At 41.7% G+C, this 20,780-nt stretch overlaps 1 protein-coding gene across 1 annotated transcript; it reads right to left on the bottom strand.

Annotated features, from left to right (window-relative positions):
• Positions 1–371: 371 nt before the first annotated feature.
• Positions 372–18,872, bottom strand: trpm1b (transient receptor potential cation channel, subfamily M, member 1b). The gene is made up of 27 exons (XM_070907004.1): positions 18,801–18,872; positions 11,920–11,996; positions 10,955–11,150; positions 10,602–10,815; positions 10,166–10,290; positions 9,903–10,074; positions 9,390–9,564; positions 9,163–9,286; positions 7,464–7,536; positions 7,270–7,370; positions 6,340–6,516; positions 6,118–6,252; positions 5,950–6,000; positions 5,705–5,845; positions 5,580–5,609; positions 5,192–5,484; positions 4,755–4,983; positions 4,465–4,596; positions 4,239–4,370; positions 4,006–4,134; positions 3,653–3,904; positions 3,344–3,518; positions 2,652–2,672; positions 2,414–2,558; positions 2,111–2,316; positions 1,853–1,985; positions 372–1,755 (listed from the first exon to the last, which is right to left on the bottom strand). The coding sequence occupies exons 1-27, from the start codon at positions 18,870–18,872 to the stop codon at positions 372–374; spliced, it is 5,094 nt and encodes a 1,697-aa protein (XP_070763105.1).
• Between the last annotated feature and the right edge of the window lie 1,908 nt (positions 18,873–20,780).

The raw sequence follows: 20,780 nt of genomic DNA, 5'->3' as shown, positions 1-20,780 counted from the left end.
AGTGACTTGGGAAAGCTGTTATTTGAATGATTAAAAGCTACTGTATGTTACACCCATGAAAAGTAAAGAAAGAAAGTGGATCTTTAAAAGAGAGATGTTACGTTGATTTTCACTACTCTGCACTGACAACTAACATGAACTGCATCTTCGAAAATGTTTCATAATGATTTTTCATTACTGTCATTCTATTTTTAGCATTATTGTGAAAACTGTTTCATGAACTGTTTCAGTGGTGATCTCCAGTCGATGGCAATTTCACAATCTCTGCCTCGTTGGCAGCATGCAGTTCTTCTTCCTCTTATTTTATTTTTCCTCACTCTGTTTTATTGTCCTCTGTCGCTGCTTTCATCGATCCCCTCTCTTTGTGGCTCTTATTTCTTTTCCTGTGCATCATCTTCTCTTTTCTCTGCCTCCATCTTCTTTCCCACATCCTCCCCTGCCACCCTGCAGGCTTCCACAAGGTCTCTCTCACTACTACAGGCTCGAGGCTCTTTGCTAACCATCAAGCCCTTTGCTTTCCTCTCGGTTTCATTCCAGCTCTGTGACCTGTGAGACGGCATGTACTTTTCATCAGCTACAGTCAGGTACTCTGTGGTGTCTGAGAGGTTTCTCTTGGCCTTCATCTTTGTTTGATCTTGCACAGGTTCTGTTGCTGGAAGAGCTCCCTTACTTTCTAAAGGAATATGATCAGTCTGATCCTCCTCCTCCTTTTTAAGCTCTGCAGGTGCAGTGCTAGTTTGAAACTGCTGTGCAAGCATTCTGACTGTTGACACTTTAGGCATGTGACCAATAGTGCTGGGGTGCACCTGGTACTCTAAGTTTGCTGGCCACTGATTCGGTGTTTTAGTGATCTGCTCTACCACTGATTTGTAGTCTGCAGTTTGCACATCATCACCTGCCTCGGCTGGGTTGTAGATGATGCTGCTCATAGCTCTGTCCCTTGTGACAGGGGGAGTCTGGATTTGGCTTTCAGTGGGGAGATATCTCAATGATTTCGTCCTCTTTGGGGAAGAGGAGGTTCTTTGCGGCAGTTGGGCCTTCTGTGTGGGTTCAGTTGCTTCCTCTGGTTCATCTGGCGGGCTGATAATGATGGTGCTCATAGCCCTCCTCTTTGTCAAAGGAGAGGTGGGTTGGTCTTCGACTGGATAGTATCTCAAGGATTTGGTCCTCTTTGGTGGGGAAGAAGGCTTTAGTCTATCCTTATCTGTTAGTCTATCTAGCAGCATTGTGCTGCCTTGTTTTATGTTGCTTATGGTCTCTTGACTTGATGCTGCAGAAGCAGGCTTTTGCTCACATGGAGATATGAGAATGTCCACACATGAACTTGGTGGTCGCGATCTCTCCAAACCACCAACCTCTAAGGTCTGACCTTCCTTTGTATTGAGAGTACAAATACTGGAGGCTTGTCGCAGACTCCGCTGTCTTTCTACACCAATTTTAATTGTCTCATCGGCGTCCTTCTGCTTCGCTGCAAACTCCTCCATGTCCATGTGGAAGCGGTAAAGACTGTAACCATCAGCACTATTAATACTGCCCTGGCGTAGTAGGGAGGAGGGGTCACACACAGAGGAGTTTCGTGAATAGGTTCTGGTCAGCTCCAATCTGTCCACCCCTGCAAGCTTTTCCAGGGCGACTGCCATTCGTCCGTGGATCTCCTCCAGCTGTGCCAGCCGCAGATCCACCGTCTGCAGGGAGGCCTTCATCGTGTTCTCCCTCTCGTTTACCTCCTCCAGACGCATGGACATATTCTCAACTCTGCAAAGAACACCAGAGAAACAAAGGTTTATGTAAATATAAACTGTAATCCACATGCTAAGAAATGTCTAAGCTACACCTGAAAAGGGGGGTTCACCTTTCTGAGGTAACCTTGATGCGTTCATCACTGGAGGACTGCTGCTCGTCCTCTTTCTCACGAAAATATTCCTCCACGCACTGCTCTTCAAACTCATACAGACTTTTCAGTTCCTCTGGATTCAGCCTAAGCTCTAGAAACAAATCATGACATTAAATCTAAGTTTAAAGGTTTCAAAGTAAATCGCGCATTTAGCCAGTGAAATGTCAATTTAGTTAAATTGCATGTATTGTTTTGGTATCATTAGAGGTGACTAACTGAGTCCACGGTCCTTCTCATCCAGCTCCCCCTCTTGTCTCTTTCTGGCACACCGCCGAAACAGCCTATTGAAGAGGATGTAGAGGTGGCTGAAGATGATGAGAGGTGGCGGCAGGATGGGCCGGTCATGAAACGTCATGATCAACTGATATCTCTGGAACTTCCACACCTGGTTGGAAATGGACTTGACCTCAAAGAAAGTGTTGCTGAGGAACAGGAAACCAAGGCCGGTGAGGGCACACTTTAATGGCAGATGTTTCTTGTAAAATAATAGAGCAGTTAGACATTGGAGCATAGACTTACTTGAACACTGCAATGAGCAAGTTGACCAGAAGAATATTTGCCACGAGAAGGTAACAAGCCATGATAGCGGGTGTGAGCCAGGCACCAGGGATACATGGAGGCAGTTTCTTCCCATCCTCGTCATATAAATGTTCACCACATGGAGCTGTAAAGGAAAAGAAGGTTATGGCTATAGAATTTATTCTGAGATCTTTAGCTAACCGATTTGAGTGGCATTCTTTACTTGAAAACTACTCACGGTTGATTTCCATTGCATAGACTTGGAGAAATTCCCAGAAAAGCGCAGTCACGCAGAAACATGGAGAAAGTGTTAAAATCGATAAACATTGGGTTTTTATATCATACTTCTGTCAAGGTCAAGGTGATGTCCATGCAAGAGTGGACTGGTGTCATTTCCAACGTTCCAGTAATCAATCATTGCTGTACTTTACATCTCAGGCCTCTTTTTTTACTTTATTTTTTGTGGTAAATCTAAAATTCGAAGACAGCTTTATTCAACAAAATTGAGAATGCAGAGCATTTATTTTAAAGACTGATGGAATCAAACAACAGCTTTTAACATCAACTGTATATTAACGTCCTGAGAAAAACTAATAACCCTGTTAATTTAGGCTGGTTTCAATTGCTGCTTGTTGTCTTCACCCTGACAGAAGAAATGCTGACAGAAACAAAAACTTGAAGGCAGATGATCGTGATTTAGGAGATGCGATAATAATACCTATTCTGCTCTTCCTCAATGGAAAATTATTGCCATGTATTGAAGTAAGAGCCTATTATAAATGTGCCAGCAGAGGGAGACAGAGTATTGAGGGGTTACAACGTAATGTATCACCACTAAACATCACATAATTAAAGACATAGAAATTAATATAACACTGATCATCTGCCCAGAATCAGGAAACAGAATCTTACTATGAATTCTAGTCTTACGGTCTATCGAGTCCGCAAAAACCTCTCCATAGATCATCCAGTAGGGCATGTAGAAAATGTTTCTGGCCAGGCGCCATGTTGGCTCCTCGTCAGGGTGAAGGATGGCTTGCCGAGCCACCCCGAAGCTCATGAGCACCACCAGCATGATCACCACAAAGTACATCATATCTATCATCTGAAAGACAAGACACAAATATAGATTTGAATTTGGTGTGAACTTCTGTTCATTCTATTTGAACACATGTTGTGCCTGTCAAATGATTTTCACATGATTTGTTAACCGCAGAATGAAACACTTAATGTTATTACCATCTTCCCTATCATCATGACATAGGGTCCCAGGTATTTGTTGACTCCAAAGATGTCCAATACGCGAATGTACCAGAAGATGATGTCGATACAGTAGATGACTCTGCCGTAGCCCATGTAAGGCTCATGCTGCAGCCGTAGCATTAGCCCAAGAAGGAAGGTGGTAATGGCAGCCAGGTCTGTGATGTTCCAGTACTCCTCCAGCCACACGCTTATCTTCTGTTTCAGCTTCCCCGGTTCTGACATCAGAATCTAGACACCCGGGTTTAGAGGTCATGCAGAGACCACGACATATCTTTTACACATCAAATGACTTGAATCGGATCAAACTGATCATATTTATTGGCTTGTACCTGTCTGACTTTTTCAGAGCCAAGTGTGAGGATGTATGCAATGACAGTCCACTCTTGTATAGATGGCCATCGCTCCATTTTCACCAGGATTATGTAGTTGTACAACATCAAATAGCCCAGATAGCAAATCTATTGGAAGAAGAAAATACCAAAATGTCAGCGCAGTTTAGTCACCACACTCTCAAGTTTAAAAAATGTACTCAATTCTTCTTTTTTACATGAGGGAAACTTACTGTGTTGAACCAGAATTTGGTGAACGGCGCGTCATAAAACTCAAAGAACCTTTTGCCAATGGGGATTTTGCGGACATTAGTGCTGCCCTCCTCTTCATCCCCCTTTCGGGAAGTTGCATCAGCATTAGGGTCCTACAACATAAGAGCAAACAGCATTTCAGCTGATCATGTTTCACTCTTGTCAAAAAAAGGCAAAATAAATGAATCAGACAAGTTCAGTGTGAACCTTGCTGGATTTTGTGTCATCATCCTTGTCTTTTCCCGCTTCTTGGCCTCCAGGTGCATGGTAGGATGCATCATCTCCAAGACGGAAATCCAACAGTAGAATCAGAGGAGGAAAGATGATTCCCAGAATAACCTAGGTGAGAATAAGATTAGTTTTTATAAGATACAGTGAGTTTGTTGTTTGTTTACACTGAGTAATTTTACAAATGTGATACTGTGCACAAGAGGCCTTATTATCGTGAAATATTCTTTATGTGCGTCTAAAGTTAAAAAACATTTTGTGATGTCAACCTTGAGGCCGGGATTTTTGCCGATCCTTAAGCAGCCCATCCACATGTCAGTGAGCAACATCTGGCTGCAGGTGTGGGCAATGAAGTCACGTTGCTTAGCAGCCACGGCCAGCTTCAGACAGGTGGAGTTACTCCAGTTAACCAGCTCATATGTCAAGAGTTTCATGGCCACCTGTTCGTCATGCTTGTAGGACTGGTCCAACAGTTCGTAAGCCAGCTGGCCAAATTCCCTATGAAAAGAAAGGGAACAATACCAATAATTGCTATATAGCAGTAGAGTTTGAGGTCACAGAGGAGCTAATAAAACAAAAACTTATGAACAGGAAACCAACATAAAGGTGCTGAAATTAGAGTGAAATGCGCTTGTGTGCTTTTATCTTGAAAATACCTTGTGACACTACAACTGAAACCTGTGCAAGAGATGTTATATGTACTGACTTGGAGTTGTTCTCCAGGTCTTGGGAGATGTCATCCACCAGTTCACTCTCAGAGCACTCATGGGCCATGGCTTTGTACAGTTTACAGGCAACCAGGGCTTTCGCCATGGCTTCTTCTCCACGCTGCCACAGGAACAGCGCCATCTTCTGGCGCTTCATCAGCACCGCCCACAGCATCAGCTCGTGGAAGGGAAACTTGAATCGACAGACCTCAGGGTCATCCACATCGATTTCCACCTCTTCCTCTTTCTTCTTTTTTGGCTTTTTCTTGCCTTTTGTCCTCGGTTCATCATCCTAACAAAATGGGGAAGAAAACATGATTATTCTGCTGTGTGGGTTGTGTTGTTTCAGCTACTTGACAATATTTTGTTGTGGAAAAGATACCTCACCTCCATTCCTAGAAGCTTCAGAGCCTTTGGCTGCAAGAAGAGAACAAAACATGATGATTAATATCAAACATTACTTAATATGATGAACAAGCCATTATCAATTATTTTTTTCCACCCATGCGTACCCTTTTAAGTCCATACAAATTATTGTAGAGGTTGCGGAAAGCCTTCCTGGTGTAATTGCTCCTGTAAGCTCCACCCATGAAGCACTCCAGCACCAGACCAATATCAATCAAAGTGATCTGATAATCTGGAGGAAGGTTTCCCTGCAAAGTAATATATGATATAGCAAGTGTCTCAAGATGATATATAATCTGAAAAATGTTAGACATTATGCAGACAAAACATTTAATGGGAAACATAATTTTACCTTTTTGACGTCTCTAACCACAGCATTCAGTGTATTGGCAGGGCCAAGTTTCTGAGAGAAGAGACGAGTGGAGAGGAGGAAGAAGGAGGTTAGTATCAACCTTTTTTTCATATTTGTCAGATCAGTATTTTGAGGGCTTCATTTGCTGCAGCGAGTCAGTGTGCCCACCGTGTTGTATAACTCCTCCAGTCTGGGAATGGTGAGGAAGTGGTGAATATTGACCCCATTCTCAAGGAGCAGTTTGACAAAGTCCACTCTGTCCAGCACCAGAGCATCCATCATAGCCTGCTCCAGAGAGTTCACCTGAGAGAAAGTAATACGTTATAAGACTTCAGCCTTCTCATATTTTAAACTGAAGTGAGTTGTTTTTGTCATAAACCCTTGTCTTACCCAACGAATCAGTTCTAACTTCCTGGGGTCAGTTTCCTCTGGAGGCTCAGGCTTTGCCTTCCCCTTCCCCTTCCCCTTCTTTGCCCGGGTTTTGTTGCGAGGAGCGCTGGCAGGACTCTTTTGCTTCTCTTGGACCGGGGCTACGGAGGTTGTAGTGTTGGCAATGGCACCGGCAGGCTTACCAAGCAGAAATAAGGTAAATAAATAAAGCTGCAGCTCCACTGTGCTTTAGCATCAACTTATCAGTCTCTTTTCTGCTATTAGTATTCCTGGATAGCATTAATTAGTTGAACTTCAAATTCATCTTCAAATTCATCTTTCTGTCTGTCTGCTTTATTTTGAGGACACAGTTGTTTAAAGATCCCCCACACACATGTTATAATAATAATTCATGTCTGATGTGACTTTCTACTCCGTTGCCTTCATTGAAATACCCAGAATCTTTTCAGAATCTTTCAAAAGTTTAAGTGCTGGACACAAAATGTCTCCTACTTCACTGAAAGGTCCATTCTTAGTGTATCTGTGATGGAGGTTTCGAGTTTCCACGTCACACTTACAAGTTGCATATTGAACTGTGATTGGCTTCCAAACGTGTTGTGATGTCACAAAATCATACTGATATGTACACTCCTTAAACTCAGATTAAAGGTGAGCATCGAGAAACTTCCCTTCAACAGATGAATGTGAAAACAGACTTGTAGTGTCAAACTCTTCACATACATCATTCTGCACAGTGAAGGTCCAACATCCAAGTGAAGTAACATTAAGCAAAACACATTTTTGAGTGAAGGTGACTTTAAACAACTCTTTTTCAAAAAAAAATGTTCTAATTTAAAAAACACGTTCTTCCACATCCTTTCAAACTTTGCAACTGTAATGCACTCATGTGGAATGATTAATTTACATTATTCAGATGTGAGCACCACTCACTGGTAAGTTGTGTCCGTAGACAAAGATGTGATTGCGAGCGATATCCACTCTGTTCCAGGCCAGAGCCAAACTGAGCTGGTCAGCTGCTGAAGCGTTCGTGCCTGAAGGGCAGAGAGAGAGAATATCTAGCATGTAGTACATTGCAAGAAAAATACTGCTGTGATGTAATAGTACACATACTGTTGAGGTAATACCTTTTAACAAGGCGGTAAGAATGGCCATTTCAATATCTTGTTGTCCCTCAGAACCCATTCGAAAAACTGTGATCTACATGTGAGAAAAAAACAAAAAAGACAAGAAATGATTGCAGATGTGAAGTCACACTGACTTGAATCGGTTATTAACAAACCACATAAATAAATGGATGAATGAATGAACGCGTGAATTCGTGCCAGGAATGTATTCCCACTTTCGCTGTAGCTGTAAACATGCGATTCTTTCAGCAGCACCCTGTGGCTGACCCTCCGAGCTCAAACAGCTAATTTACTTGTCAGACAGAGTGATAGTGCTTTCCTTGTCCAAGACTCGACTATATCAAATGAAATCACGCTGACGTGTCCATCACATGTGCAGCCATGATAAATGGGATTAGGTTGGCATGAATATGTGGCACGGCGCCAGAGATTTCAGAGCTGGTCTCGGGACGCGTTAATAATGAGCATCAGTGCGAAGACTCAAAACTTGTGTTGTTCTTTCAGACATGAGTTGTGTGAATGTTTTTTTACAAATAGGGGGACTTTTATAACAGTGAACTCCTAATTCGGTTAAATCTTGCATTCTGGTGTTACATCACAGCACATTTCTGCCCTCTAAATCAGTGTTTTTATTTGTCCAACCCAGCTGTTCACATGGGAAGCACTTAGGATGAAAGGATTATGTGGGGACCAGACAGTGACACCGATTCACCTGTAGGTTAGTTATGGCACTTTAGATAAAGAGCAGGCAATAGTGTGGCCTCTTAGTTGCGTATAAAGAGCTCAAACAACTTGGCGGCTCTGTCACATTGTCTGGGGCCACAGCGGCATGATCTTTGAAAAATAGCAGTTTAAGTTGCTTATCTGAGTGTGTTGGAGCATTAGGCAGTCTAATACATCGGGGATAGAGGATGCAGAGTCGCTGGTGAAGTGATAGCACTCTGGGGTCTGAAAAAAAAAAGCCCGGGGAGTGGAGAGAGAGAGAGGAACCTGGTTGAGGATTAGGGAGATGGATCCTCTCCTCCATCTGTGTGCTGCATGCTTACTGTGAATGGATGAAGTAAGAGCCTCTGCTAAGCAAGTGGTAGTGTGCGCTGATCTTTCCCACCCAAATGTATGGAGTCTGGAGATTATATGCGCTGGGTATTACAAACTACTAATCACATCACTTACGCCTACGGAAATCTGCTGGAGATGCACAAATGCTGCCGCGATTTATGTGCCAAGGTCTACCAAGCAAACACTTTGGAGACACACTCTCAACTCAGGGATTAATCTGCTGTCTGTGAAAACTCTCACCAGGGTGTGCGCTGCATCGTGGAGCCATGAGCTGTATTGTTTACATTGAAGTGAGCAGTTTAACACAGCAGAGCCACCACTTCACAGCTGTGTGCTTATACATGAGGGTTGATGATGACCTACAGTGAAGCTGCGAATGCCCCAGATTACATGACATACCACACACGACCACAACAAGAAGGAGGGATGACAAGCACGTTGTGTGGGGATTATGTTTATTCAATATGTTAATGGAAACACACAGATGAGTGGAATGGATGAATGACGATGGAGACCAGATGCTTCACAACTCAGAAATATTTATTGATTGACACAGGCATGTTATTTTCAAATACAAGATAATCGTGAAATATGTGGAGCTTGAAGATATTAACACCTCAGTTTTCACTCCTCTACTCACCAGTTCCCTTTTCTTCATGCACTCCATCACCATGAGCAGGATCTGTTGCGATTGACTTTTGCTATAATTGAAAGTCTTCTGAATGGTCACCAAAAGTTGCTCTCTGACGTCATCATTGACCAGGCTGGAAGAGGAGATATTTCAAGAAGGATATTTCAGCTTTTTTTTTTTTTTACTAGAGGAATAATATCCAAGTACAGCAAAGGAGACATCATCTAAAAGTTCACCCTCCATCCTCTGAGAACTTGTGTGCGAAGGAAATGATATCAGAAGCTCGGCCGCTGCCGTCACACACCACCACGGGGATGGGAGGCTCGTCTCTCAGACTCTCCAGGGCGATGGAGATCACGTTGGGACCCCCCTCCACTATCAGACACACTAGAGGGACCCCCTGACCCAAACCTGGAACACACAGCCACAAATAGTCAGTCCTCCCATCCATCCGTTTATCACTAGAGTGTCACCTTATGATAACATAACTTTAAGAATGAAATGTCGAAGCAGAACACGTTGATGTGTGAACAGACGAACCAGAGGAGGGAGGGAGTGAAGTCAGTGGTGACAGCTGAGCATCCCTTTGCTGTCCCTGCCTTATCCGAGCTCCAGGCATAGGATGACAAAGGGAAGCCCACAGGTCACAGAGGAGCTCTCCATCCACATGTCCAAGAAGACAACACACCATGGAGGATGGGGGTATGTGTGTGTGTGTTATGATGTCCGCGGAGCACTGTGGGACTTACGCGTGTTGATCTTCTGCAGGGAGATGTGCTTCTCCAGCAGCCGGCGGAGTTTGACCTCAGAGCCGTACTTCCCGCAGGTGCCATTGTCGGTCAGGATGAAGTGGGAGTGGCTGTTGTTGAGCACAGCCAACTTGCTCAGTGGGTTTGCCATCGTCTGATAGGGTCTGGTTACCTGGGAAAAAGAAGAAGAAATTAGTTTGAAATGTTTCAAGAAGACATATTGGTAAGAAAGGGAAACTAAATGCAGCTATAAATGTTCTCACATCCTTTCCGATTAGATCCTCTTTGTTTTCCAGGATCCCCCATGGAGCAATTCCTATTGCGCACACTTTCCCTCGTGACTTGGAGGAATGGTCCTTTAAGGCATCTCCGACATGACGGATCACCCCTAAGGTGTAAAGAGCAAAATATAGCAATGTGAATAATGACTCTTTCAGCGGCCTAATGGGGCCGCATAATGGGACACACTGTGGTTACAGCACGCAAAAATCCACACAGATGAGTGTGATGAATTTCCCCACAAAAGCTCTAATTACAGTGCTTAAACCTGTGACAATAGGTTGGTCAAATCTCCCCCAGGATATTGCAGAAAAGGTATTATGTAATGACAATTTAGAGCAAAGGTAATCTTCTAATGTCACAAACTGTTATTTGTTAAGTGAACATTAAAAGCATTATCCTGAACTGTCAGCGTCCTACCCGTGTTCACTCCACCCGTGAAGATCCAAGCTCCGGTGGTGACGGCAGCTTTGATCAGGCCTTTGCCAAACACTTGCTTGAGTTTGGGCTGCAGGTCGAAGTTTTGGAGACCTCCGTGTACCGAGATGAGCAAGGTGGGCAGCTCCAACTGCCAGTCCTTCACCATCAAATGCAGGAGGTTGTCAGGCTTGGTGTCATAGGTGACTCGAATGTACTAGACAGAAAAGAAGGAGGTATTGTGATTTATTTCTAATCAAACCACACAGTCATTTTGTCTTCTGTAAGTCCTACATGTTTCAAACAGAGAGTCAGATGTAAAAAATAAAAAATAAAAAAAATAAAACAAAGCTCACCATGGCCTTGTTGATGAATCCTCCACCCTGGAACTCGATTAGGCCAAAGGCGTCTGTTGGGTAGGTCCTGGTGTGCTTGATCACACTCCATTTGTCCTTTGGGGTGTCAATCTGCACCAGCTGGTTGGTTTCCTCTACTGAGTTGGCACCAGGAGGGATGGCCGCGTGCTGCGTCGTCACCTGACCACAGGCACATCTAGATAGATCATAGGACAAGCATCACTTGTGTGGTCTGGTCCCTGATTTCCAAACTTCAAAACTGTGTTGATTATTCACAGAAATCCCACAGCAGTGTACTATCCAGTGTTGTTGAGGGTGTCAACCATGACTAGAAGTGAACGAGCCAAGTCTGTTGTTTAGTCTGCTCTTGCAGGCTGCGTCTTTTCCTTGAAAACACACATCGCAACAGGCTCTTTCATGAGCGTGCCCATTTCTGGGAAATGCCTTGACGAACAAAGGGCCGCACTGCCTGGCTGCTCTCAGCCCGGGCTAGTTACCACGTCCTGCAGTACACTCTGAAACATCAGTTTTAATCCCCATAAATGTCTGATAACCTGTAGTCATAGCTGTCATGATTTAGTAAATTAATGAATAAGTAGAGATAAGTTATTTCTAATCTATTTAAAACATTACTGATATTCATATTTTAACACTGTAATGAGCTTCACATTCTATTAAAGGGTTTTGCTTTTAAGATAAACCTTTTTAAAGACTTACATAGCAGTATATGTTAGTTAGTGAAACATGGCAAAATGTGTCAGAAAAACTTGTTTTGATGAGTTTTGAAGTCAAGTTGCATCTCATAATAAACGACAAGTATAATTTTCCCCCGGGGATCAATAAAGTATTTCTGATTCTGATTCTGATTCTGATTCAATGACGTAACTGCTGTTGTAACCGAAGGCGATATGTTTACCACAAGTAATAAATAACCATTTAAAAGGTCATTGGAAGAGCATAATTACCTGGTCGGGTCCTTGGTGGGAAAAATGTGAATACATTCTCTTTTAAGAAAGTTCCTCTCAATCCAAGCTTTTTGTGCCTGTAAGGAGACAATTGAAGAGAAGGAAGCGTTAGCTCACATGGTGTCATACCACAGTCGCAGGGAGATCATCTGATCAGCCGATGAATTTAAGTTTCACTATCAAAATCCTCTTAGTAGTAATCCTGGCTAAAAGATGAAGACCATTTGCATCCTGCAAAGAAACCCAGCGAGAGAGGAGAAAATGTTTCAGGAGAGATTTTGAAATACAGTTTATATTGTGTGTCGACAGGAAAAAAAACATTGTATGGTTGAGCATGTTTTGTTGCTCTTGAGGTTATTAGAGCACAGTTGATGTTGACTAACAACTCTTCAAAATTAGACACCTTTCTTTGTCTGCTGGAGTTTGATAAGCAGCCAGTGAAAAGCACCACACAAAAGTACGATGCACACACACTGATTGCTGTCTGATGTTTCAAAGCAAAGTTTCTCTGAGGGCCTTTGTTGATGACGGCGGAGGCCCAATTAAAACTGAAGCACTGGAAGCAAATCTTTCCAAGAAAACCCTCAGAAGTTAAATGGAAAAAAATCAGTATAATATTTAACAGCGTTAAACAGCTTAAAACATACAAAAGAAATCTCTATTTACTTTACCTATGAGTCTGAAGTCATATGAGTATAAGTGAAAGACCAGAGATAAAGTCTAAGTCTTGTGAACAGTGATCACAAGTGCCATTAACACAGTACAGTTACTGTTCTCTCTCTCAGCCGGCGAGGCGGTGCAGCAGCAGGGCGGCTGCAAAACTCTATTTTTTTGGTTGATGTGATGCTCGCATAGTATCAGCAAACATGTTATTATTTGATCAGGTCTGTAAACACAGTATGAATATATATTTATGGCTTGTTAATATACCTGTTAATGACATTTTTTGCAGATACTATGTTTTTATTTTAGCTTATTACATATTTATTTTCTTATACTTACTGTTGTATCATACTTGAATTATGTTTTATTTTTTTGTCTAAATGAGTTGAACCGCAACAGTGCTGCTGCTCTTTATTCTTTGATACACACTTGTCATCCTTCCCTTCATGCATATAGAAATACAACTTTTTCTTTTCTGAACCCCCATATTGGTTGCGACTGCAATGACCTGATTTTTCCCACCAGTCTCATCTCATTTTGTCTTAATCCAAAACAGTCATCTGATAATGACTTGGTTGAGAACAGTACACACAGCAGATTTTACAAATACACAGTGTTCCTGTTTCAAACTATTTAGTTCATTTAGACCATGAACAGCGTCTGTAAATTACAAATACTTTTACCTAGGTTTTTCCAAAAGTATAACCACCTTGTTGTATTTTCTAAAGGTCTTAGGCATAGTGGAGTCAGTGGTTGTCTGTTTTTGTCTCAGCAGTTTTCCATCTCAGTCCTATCATGCATCATTAAGCTCCCAGAACTCACACTGTACTGCCTGTTCACATTCACCACATCTGAATTCACTTTCCAGGATCTATAATTGGTTCCACGTCTTTTGCCATTTCACTAATTCTGTCATAAAAGCGATGAAATTAAGTTTTAAATAAAGTTGCAGTTGCAGAATGTAGATACACTTACGCACACGTCTTGTGTCCGAGCTGCAGAGTCCTATCTGTAGTTGCTGCTGGAGGTTAAGCCAAGAGAGTAGAGAGGGAGTCTACAGTCTGCTGCTCCTCTGCCAGAGCTTTCTCCTGGTGCTGCACTCCCAGTCAAGTGCTCTCATTGAATCCCACAGGACATGAAACTTCTTCACTTTATGAGGGCCAGCTAATATGATGAGCATGTGAGCAGGGTCTTTGTTCGCCCAAGTCTCATGACTCCAGTTCAAGGTAATCCTTTTGGGAGTCCCATGACCCCTTCTCCATGCCCACAGGGTATTTTCATCCTTCGCTTGAACAAGGCACAATAAATCTACTTTGATAACAGGCCCCTAATCTCCCAATTTGTTGAAAACTCCTTTCTTTGTTTTCACTTCACAGTGTGGAAGATCTTAGCTTGTGTTGAGGAGCAGACGGGCTAACCTAAAAAGCACTGCAGTCTCGTTCGGAGGCTCCCCAACTTTTCATTTGAAAATTTTCACCCCCTCCAACTTTGATTTCAACCCAATTTGCATAATTGAGAGAATTGGATGCAGGCATTCTTTTGGAAGGCGCCTTGTTAAGACATGACTGGTCTCCAGTTGGGGGCAAGGTCAGTCAATGCTAATTGCAGTTAATCTCTTATTTCCACCCACCCTGTTTTTGTGGAGGAAAAGAAAACGCAGCAGACCAGCTATTCAATATTCTTTTAGTCTTGCTTTTTCATTTTGGTCATGTTAAGGGGATTTGCATTTTAAGACATCTGTGATTTTGTATAATAAATAACCTTCCAGCAGGCTAAAAAGGGTAGTTACTGTGTAAAAAAAAGCTTTAGCGTATTGGCTGCAGTCTGATATCCAACCGTTTAAACTGCAGGCTAAAACACATCATTTGGTTATCAATATGCTTCTGTCCAATCCGACCCATTTAGATAATAAAATGAATCCTGTTTATTGTACATGTTCGACTTGATGTAGCAATTCAATTAAAACTATTTCATGTTATTAAGGGCTTTCAGGCGCATGCTTTAAACAGCTAGAGGAGGGCATTAGGTTGAGCTCGAAGCTGAGATGGAGTTAACAAGCACAAAGTTGCAGGCATCCATTTAAAACCTTCCTCATGTGAAATGGTTTGATAAGCTCTCCTTTTATGGTTGAAGTGAGCAGTTTGAGCCCGACTGTAACTCATAGTGAAAAAGAAAAGGGAGGTTGGTGGTTGATGACTCAGAAAGACAGGGCGAGAGAAGCCTAACATCCACTAAACTTCCCCCTTTTGGTGCTGCAATGGTAAAAAAAAAAAAAAGAAGAAGAAAAAAAAACGCACGTGGGCCGCTGTTAATTATAGCCGAAGAAAACAAAGCACATTTCCAGAAGAGTCCGGTGAGTAGGCCTATGACGCAGTTATTTCAGCGTACTTAAACTCATTAACCACAGCAATTAAAACCAAAATCCAGTCAGCAACCAGCTGCCTCGTTAAGAGCTGCCTTTGAGCACTTAGCAACAAAAACCCTCAAAGAATTAGATACTGCAGGATCAGATTGTGTCACACCGAGCAAATTAACAAGACTTAAGACAAGCCTCGGAACAATAAACAACATTCATTCCAACATGCTGAATTTAGTGAGTTCAAAACAAACGGCAGTTGTGTGAGATGGAGAATCAGATTACCTGGATCACCGGAGAGGACACAGAAAAGGTATAAAAGACATTTATGACCTCTGTTTGTATTAGCAGTATTATGCTTTTCCTCCAAATCTTGCTTATTGCATGACACTATATCACAGTACATTGCTCTGGTTTTATATATCCTAAATATGTGCCTCAACCAGTTTCACAACGCATTAGTTACAGTACTTGTCTTAGTCAGGTTAGATATAGTCCACATACACTGTATGACTTACATCCATGCCTTTTTGCACTGGAATCACATGGTCCTGGTCTCCTGACCCACAGCTTACTGGGCAAATTTGTTCCAGTGCAGCTACGATTTACACGGACTATTCAGCTCCAACAGTCATAAGGAAAAAGGCGTAATGATGGCTGTGTTTCTGTACGTTGACATCTCACCTGGTCAGTTTTGAACACATACAGTTGTTTGCTTTCTGAAGTTGAGTAAAAACTATTATGTGTCAAAGGGACGTGTCATTTATTCTGAATATTGCAGTAACGATGGACTTCACACAACCAAAGCCTCATCAGCACAAGTGAGATGGATCAGAGAGGATTTGGGGGTCCTAATGGAATGTGATTTCACCAGGGTCGAAGATAAAAGCAACTAATTGCTCGGCTTTGGTATTGAATGGCGACGTGGTTAGAGCTTGATGCAATGTGACAGGAAGGAAAACCCACGTAGACTCCTTCACCGTCTAAAAAGAAATATTCCAGACTCATGGTCGATTCCCACGTGGACCGAATAAAAAGCTGCCTTTCACATATTTTCACTGGAGGGGAAAGATATTTGGACAAAGCGACACACTTGAGTTATAGGCTCTGGATAGGCAAATTTGCATTAACTGTGAAGCTAACTGTCTTCACTCAGGCCTGTTTGTAAATGCACTCATTGTCCTCTTGGGTTTGAAAATCCAGTTAGCCATCACATGAGTCCAACATGTCACTGATTATCCCCCGAGAGTCGAGGAAGTCATGAGACATGTTTTAAAGCTGCTGTTCTTCCGTGTTTTCCCCCCAAAGGAAAGTCTGACTGGCAAGGAAACCAAATGAAATTTTACATAAAATCAGAGAATCAGAATAAAGAAAGCGCCCATGTGAAAACTAACAACAGGTATGAAATCTTTTTTGGTAGTGGAAGGAAGCATTTCCCAGGATGGAAACAGGTAATAACCTAATAATTAAAAATCTCACAGATTTGCTGTTTTAAGCGGTTTGACAGTGGTTATAAGTAAATGTTTGCCTCGTATGCCATATTATATTAAAATACCACTGCAACACTGAATTAACAGATAGGATTTTGAGGTGTTTGATTTTGCAACATAAATAAAAAGCGTGTCAACTAACAGCCAATCAGCAGCAAATAAATCACCTTATTTTGACATGTAATTGGGATATGGGATGTAATAGCAGAATTAAATCTTCAAGGCAGTTTCTCTTTGACCACATCTTTAATAACATCCGTCTATTCATCATTTAGGAACAACAACACTGCTAAGTTTAAGTAATGAGAAACCCATTTAACTTGATTTTACTACAGAATGCTGCAGCATTTGAAGATGTTACTTGTTTAACTTTTATTTTTCACAAGCTTTGCGAGCTCAGAGCTTCACACCTCGAGGTCTGCCGTGGGCCAGCCCGTGACCCTGCAGCCCGAGACAGTTATGCTCAATCCTGACCTGAGCCTTAAAGCTTTTTGAGGATTCTTGGCCGTCACCTGACCTGAGCCTGATGCTTACATCACACGGTCATGTGATCTTGCGAACCCAGAGTGAAAATTGTAGGATTTGTTAATAATTGAATCATTCATTTGAATTGCTTTTGTTGCTTTTGCAGTTTTTATTGATTAAGCTCATTTGGTTTAAGGGTCCGAGCACGAAACTCATCTGTAATTATTCAAACTTATCAGGCTACAGATGCTGTTTCTTTCCTAACTATTGAGCAGTAAGCTACCAATTCTCAGTAAATGAGGTAAAAGGTCAGTAGAGGCTGGAGAACAGTGTAGATAGAGCAGCACAGATGGGCATGAATACTTCTAATAAGTTAATTTACAGCAACAAAGTAATATCATGTGAACATCTATAACTGAACGAGCTCTTTGTTGGAGGACCTCAGGCTCCCAGCAAACAACATTTCTAAGCAAGTGTCATCCACCCAGACTGTATTCAAAGAGATATTGCCTTTACTCTATTTCTGATGTACCATACTGTGGATGAAAAATAAATCCTTCTTTGTACGATGACCCACTGTAAATGATTAAGTATGCGCCTATCATTTAAATAAAGCAGTGATCAGAAAAAATAAAAAACAATGTTATCTCTCAGCAGTCTGGTCTGTGCAGCCAATAGAGTTTATATTTAGTAACATATCCGATCTCATTAAAAGTGCAGCGGTATTCGGCTGAGAGCCATGACATTGCTGATTGCTTTACAGAGTGAAATGTCATACAAACAGGCTGTAGAAGAATATTAATCTCACTGAATAATAAAGCCTGCTCTAATTTATAGAAACCCATCACACTAAATTATTTTAATGATGTCAGTGTCAGATACAATGTTATATGTATATAATATACATCAGGAAGTCACATAATGAACCATATTCCTCAGTATTTAAAACATGCATATTTACTGTAACATTTTGATGTTGATTATGGATGTAATCTACAGAGGATGAATTTAAAATTCTTTAATTGTTTTCACAGTTTATTTGGCTTTTAAAATTGTTTAGGTTTACTTATCCTTTATTTCAAACTATTTAAATAAGAACATTTTTTTTTGTTCTTTCTCTGTGCTTACATGAATCCACAAAAGCAACACAAACTGAGTTGGCTCGTAGTGTGTGTGTGTGTGTGTGTGTGTGTGTGTGTGTGTGTGTGCTCTAATCCCAGCATACACCGCTCGTTGGATTGGGAGCAGAAGCATGAGCATATATAAAAAATTGCATCTTGCTTTCAAGGACATGTTAGCAGGAATGTGTTAATCACATGAAAGCAGACTTTAGAAAGATATAAAAGTCCTTAATCTGTTGTGGCCGTGGTCGTCCATACTGGGCCATTATGAAGGATTAAACTGCAGCACTGGAGTGAGCGGCTCTTGAAGCCCGCTCAGCTTCAAACACCACTTAACAGTAAGTTTGCAGCGCTCGGAGTGCAGACCATGTGCACACCAGTATATATACGACCGGCAGTCCTGAATGGTGCATGTCAAAGTGGCTCTGACATGATTGGTCAGGAACTAATGTGGACTCTGCCTGGCTCATAGTTGCATGTGACATGCTGTGCAACACAAGTAATTCTCTGAACAGTCATATGGTTTGTGGATACCAAAAAAGATTTAAAAAAAAAGAATTAAAAAGCAACTCGGATAAAGTGCTGTTGTCATTCACTTTTTTTTTTTAGAGCAACACCAAACAATTACTTCCAAAATGAACACCACAAATATATTTCAAGAGAAACGTCAAAATATCGTGACACAATTGACACACAAGACAAATGAAAGCACTCCAGGTTGGAGCGAGCTCAGTATGGCGATACACAGTCAACCTGTTGAATGTGACAGAACTGGCTTCATCTTACCTTTTGCGAGCCAGATGTGGAGCGTTTGAGAGAGGACCGTTTAAAGGTGCTACTCGGGCCCTTGGTGTCCATGTTGAAGACTTAGAATTTAAGTCGAGCTGACTTAGACAGGGATCCTTAGAGACTGCCGACAGGTCAGGGTTCAGCAGCAACGTCAACATTAGAAACAGACAGAAACCCACAGCAGAGCCAAGGCATGACAGCAACCTCTGGATTCACACTTATTTAAAATATCACAGTTTCACATCATTAAAGGTTTCAATGCTTCTCTCTCCTCTCTGCAGCTTACTCCCGACTGACAAGACAGAGATCCCAGCCAGGGATATAAATCACTCGATGACACACTTGACACATAGACCCTTTTCCTCTGCCGGGCATCCCATAATCAGGCTTAATGCAGCCAGCTCTTACGAAGCCTCAGAGTCTAATGGATAGAGATTTAATAAATGGTTATTGAAGGTAAATCTACTTTGGCACACCACAACCCCCCCAAAAAAAGGCTTAGAGAGAGCATGCAAGCTGTGAGGCTAAAGTTATCCGGCAGAAAGCCAAAGGTTGTCCCACCAGATGAGGCTCAGTGTGTCTGACAGGGAAGACAGGAGTGTCCCAAACAGAAATATGTGCACATACACAGAGTGTGATGCAGAGGCAAAAGCCAGAATTAACACACAGTGAACACTAATTTCAATCTGCCAGACACCAGTTCTCTGGGAGAAACACACCAGGAATATTCTCGATGATTATTTGCACACCTTCTACCTATCATGTTGTTGTCCTGTGGCTATTACAGTTACCATTAGAATATAGCAGAATATAATACATGGTGGTTTTAATCTCTCATTTTCTTTTGATTGCAACATTTGTAGTTTTGTTCCACATACACTGTCTCACAATACAGATTTAGAGCAGATTGATGCTAAGTATTGTTAAGAGTTTGACCTGTTATATAATACCAACAAAAGTGATGGAAAATAAAACTATTAAGGCTTAATGCCACGTTGCATTTGGCCTACGCCAAATAAGAGCAAGTATTTTGCTTTTCATTAACAGTGCTTGGAATATGACAAAAAGCAACTATTAGCAGTAATGAATTTTATTACTTTAAAGCTGAATTCATCACTTCCAGACCAACTGAAACCTGTTATGCAATGTCATTATGACTCGTTACTTCTGCTGAATGTTCAGCTGAACAGAAAATGGGATGTTTAAGTGCCTCAACTTCTAAATATAAGCCTCTAAACTATGTGCTACCTCATAGCAGATCTCTTAAAGGATGCTGCATACATGAAAGGGACAAAGTCTATAGGTTTTAACGTATATTTCACCTTCGAAATCAAATGAGGAATATCTGAGCAACAGATGAAAAAAGATTCAAGTTTTAGTCCAGTTTAGACCCACTGATATCCAGCCACTCCCTCTACTGGATACTAAGTGGAATGGTTATAAGTGGAATGGTTATAAGGGGAGAGGGGATAAGTAATGTGTCTGACCTTGTCTAAATCACGCCAATACCAACATTTCCCAGAGCAATATTCAAAGGTTTCAATGCTTCAATGCTTTATCATGGGAACATTTGGTGAAAAATACTCAGCGGCAGGAAGCACGATAGTCTACAGCAGCCTTTTCAACAGATATTTGCTTCACAATGAAATAAGCTGATCAGACAAAACCCCTTGATTTCCCTTTCATTCCTATGATGATGTAAGATGTTTACACTGAGGTCCACATTTTCATCAAATGGATACTCTGTATGTCCTTTGCCTAATTTTATATTTCCCCAAAATTCAGCGTGACATATTTCATATCTTTATTAACTTTTGGATATCACCTAGAATTGAGAATAAAGTTCTGTGGATGTGAACAAAGTTTGGCTGCACAGCATGTGTGTTTAACGGCTGACCCACCAGTGGGACAGTGAGGTTTATGAGGATAAACTAAATCCTCCTGCGCTGAAATGGAAGCCCACAGAAACACAGAACC

Source organism: Enoplosus armatus, chromosome 6, assembly GCF_043641665.1.
Source record: "Enoplosus armatus isolate fEnoArm2 chromosome 6, fEnoArm2.hap1, whole genome shotgun sequence".
In the NCBI taxonomy this organism is placed as follows: Eukaryota; Metazoa; Chordata; class Actinopteri; order Centrarchiformes; family Enoplosidae; genus Enoplosus; species Enoplosus armatus.
This window is presented reverse-complemented; position numbering and strand designations above follow the sequence as displayed.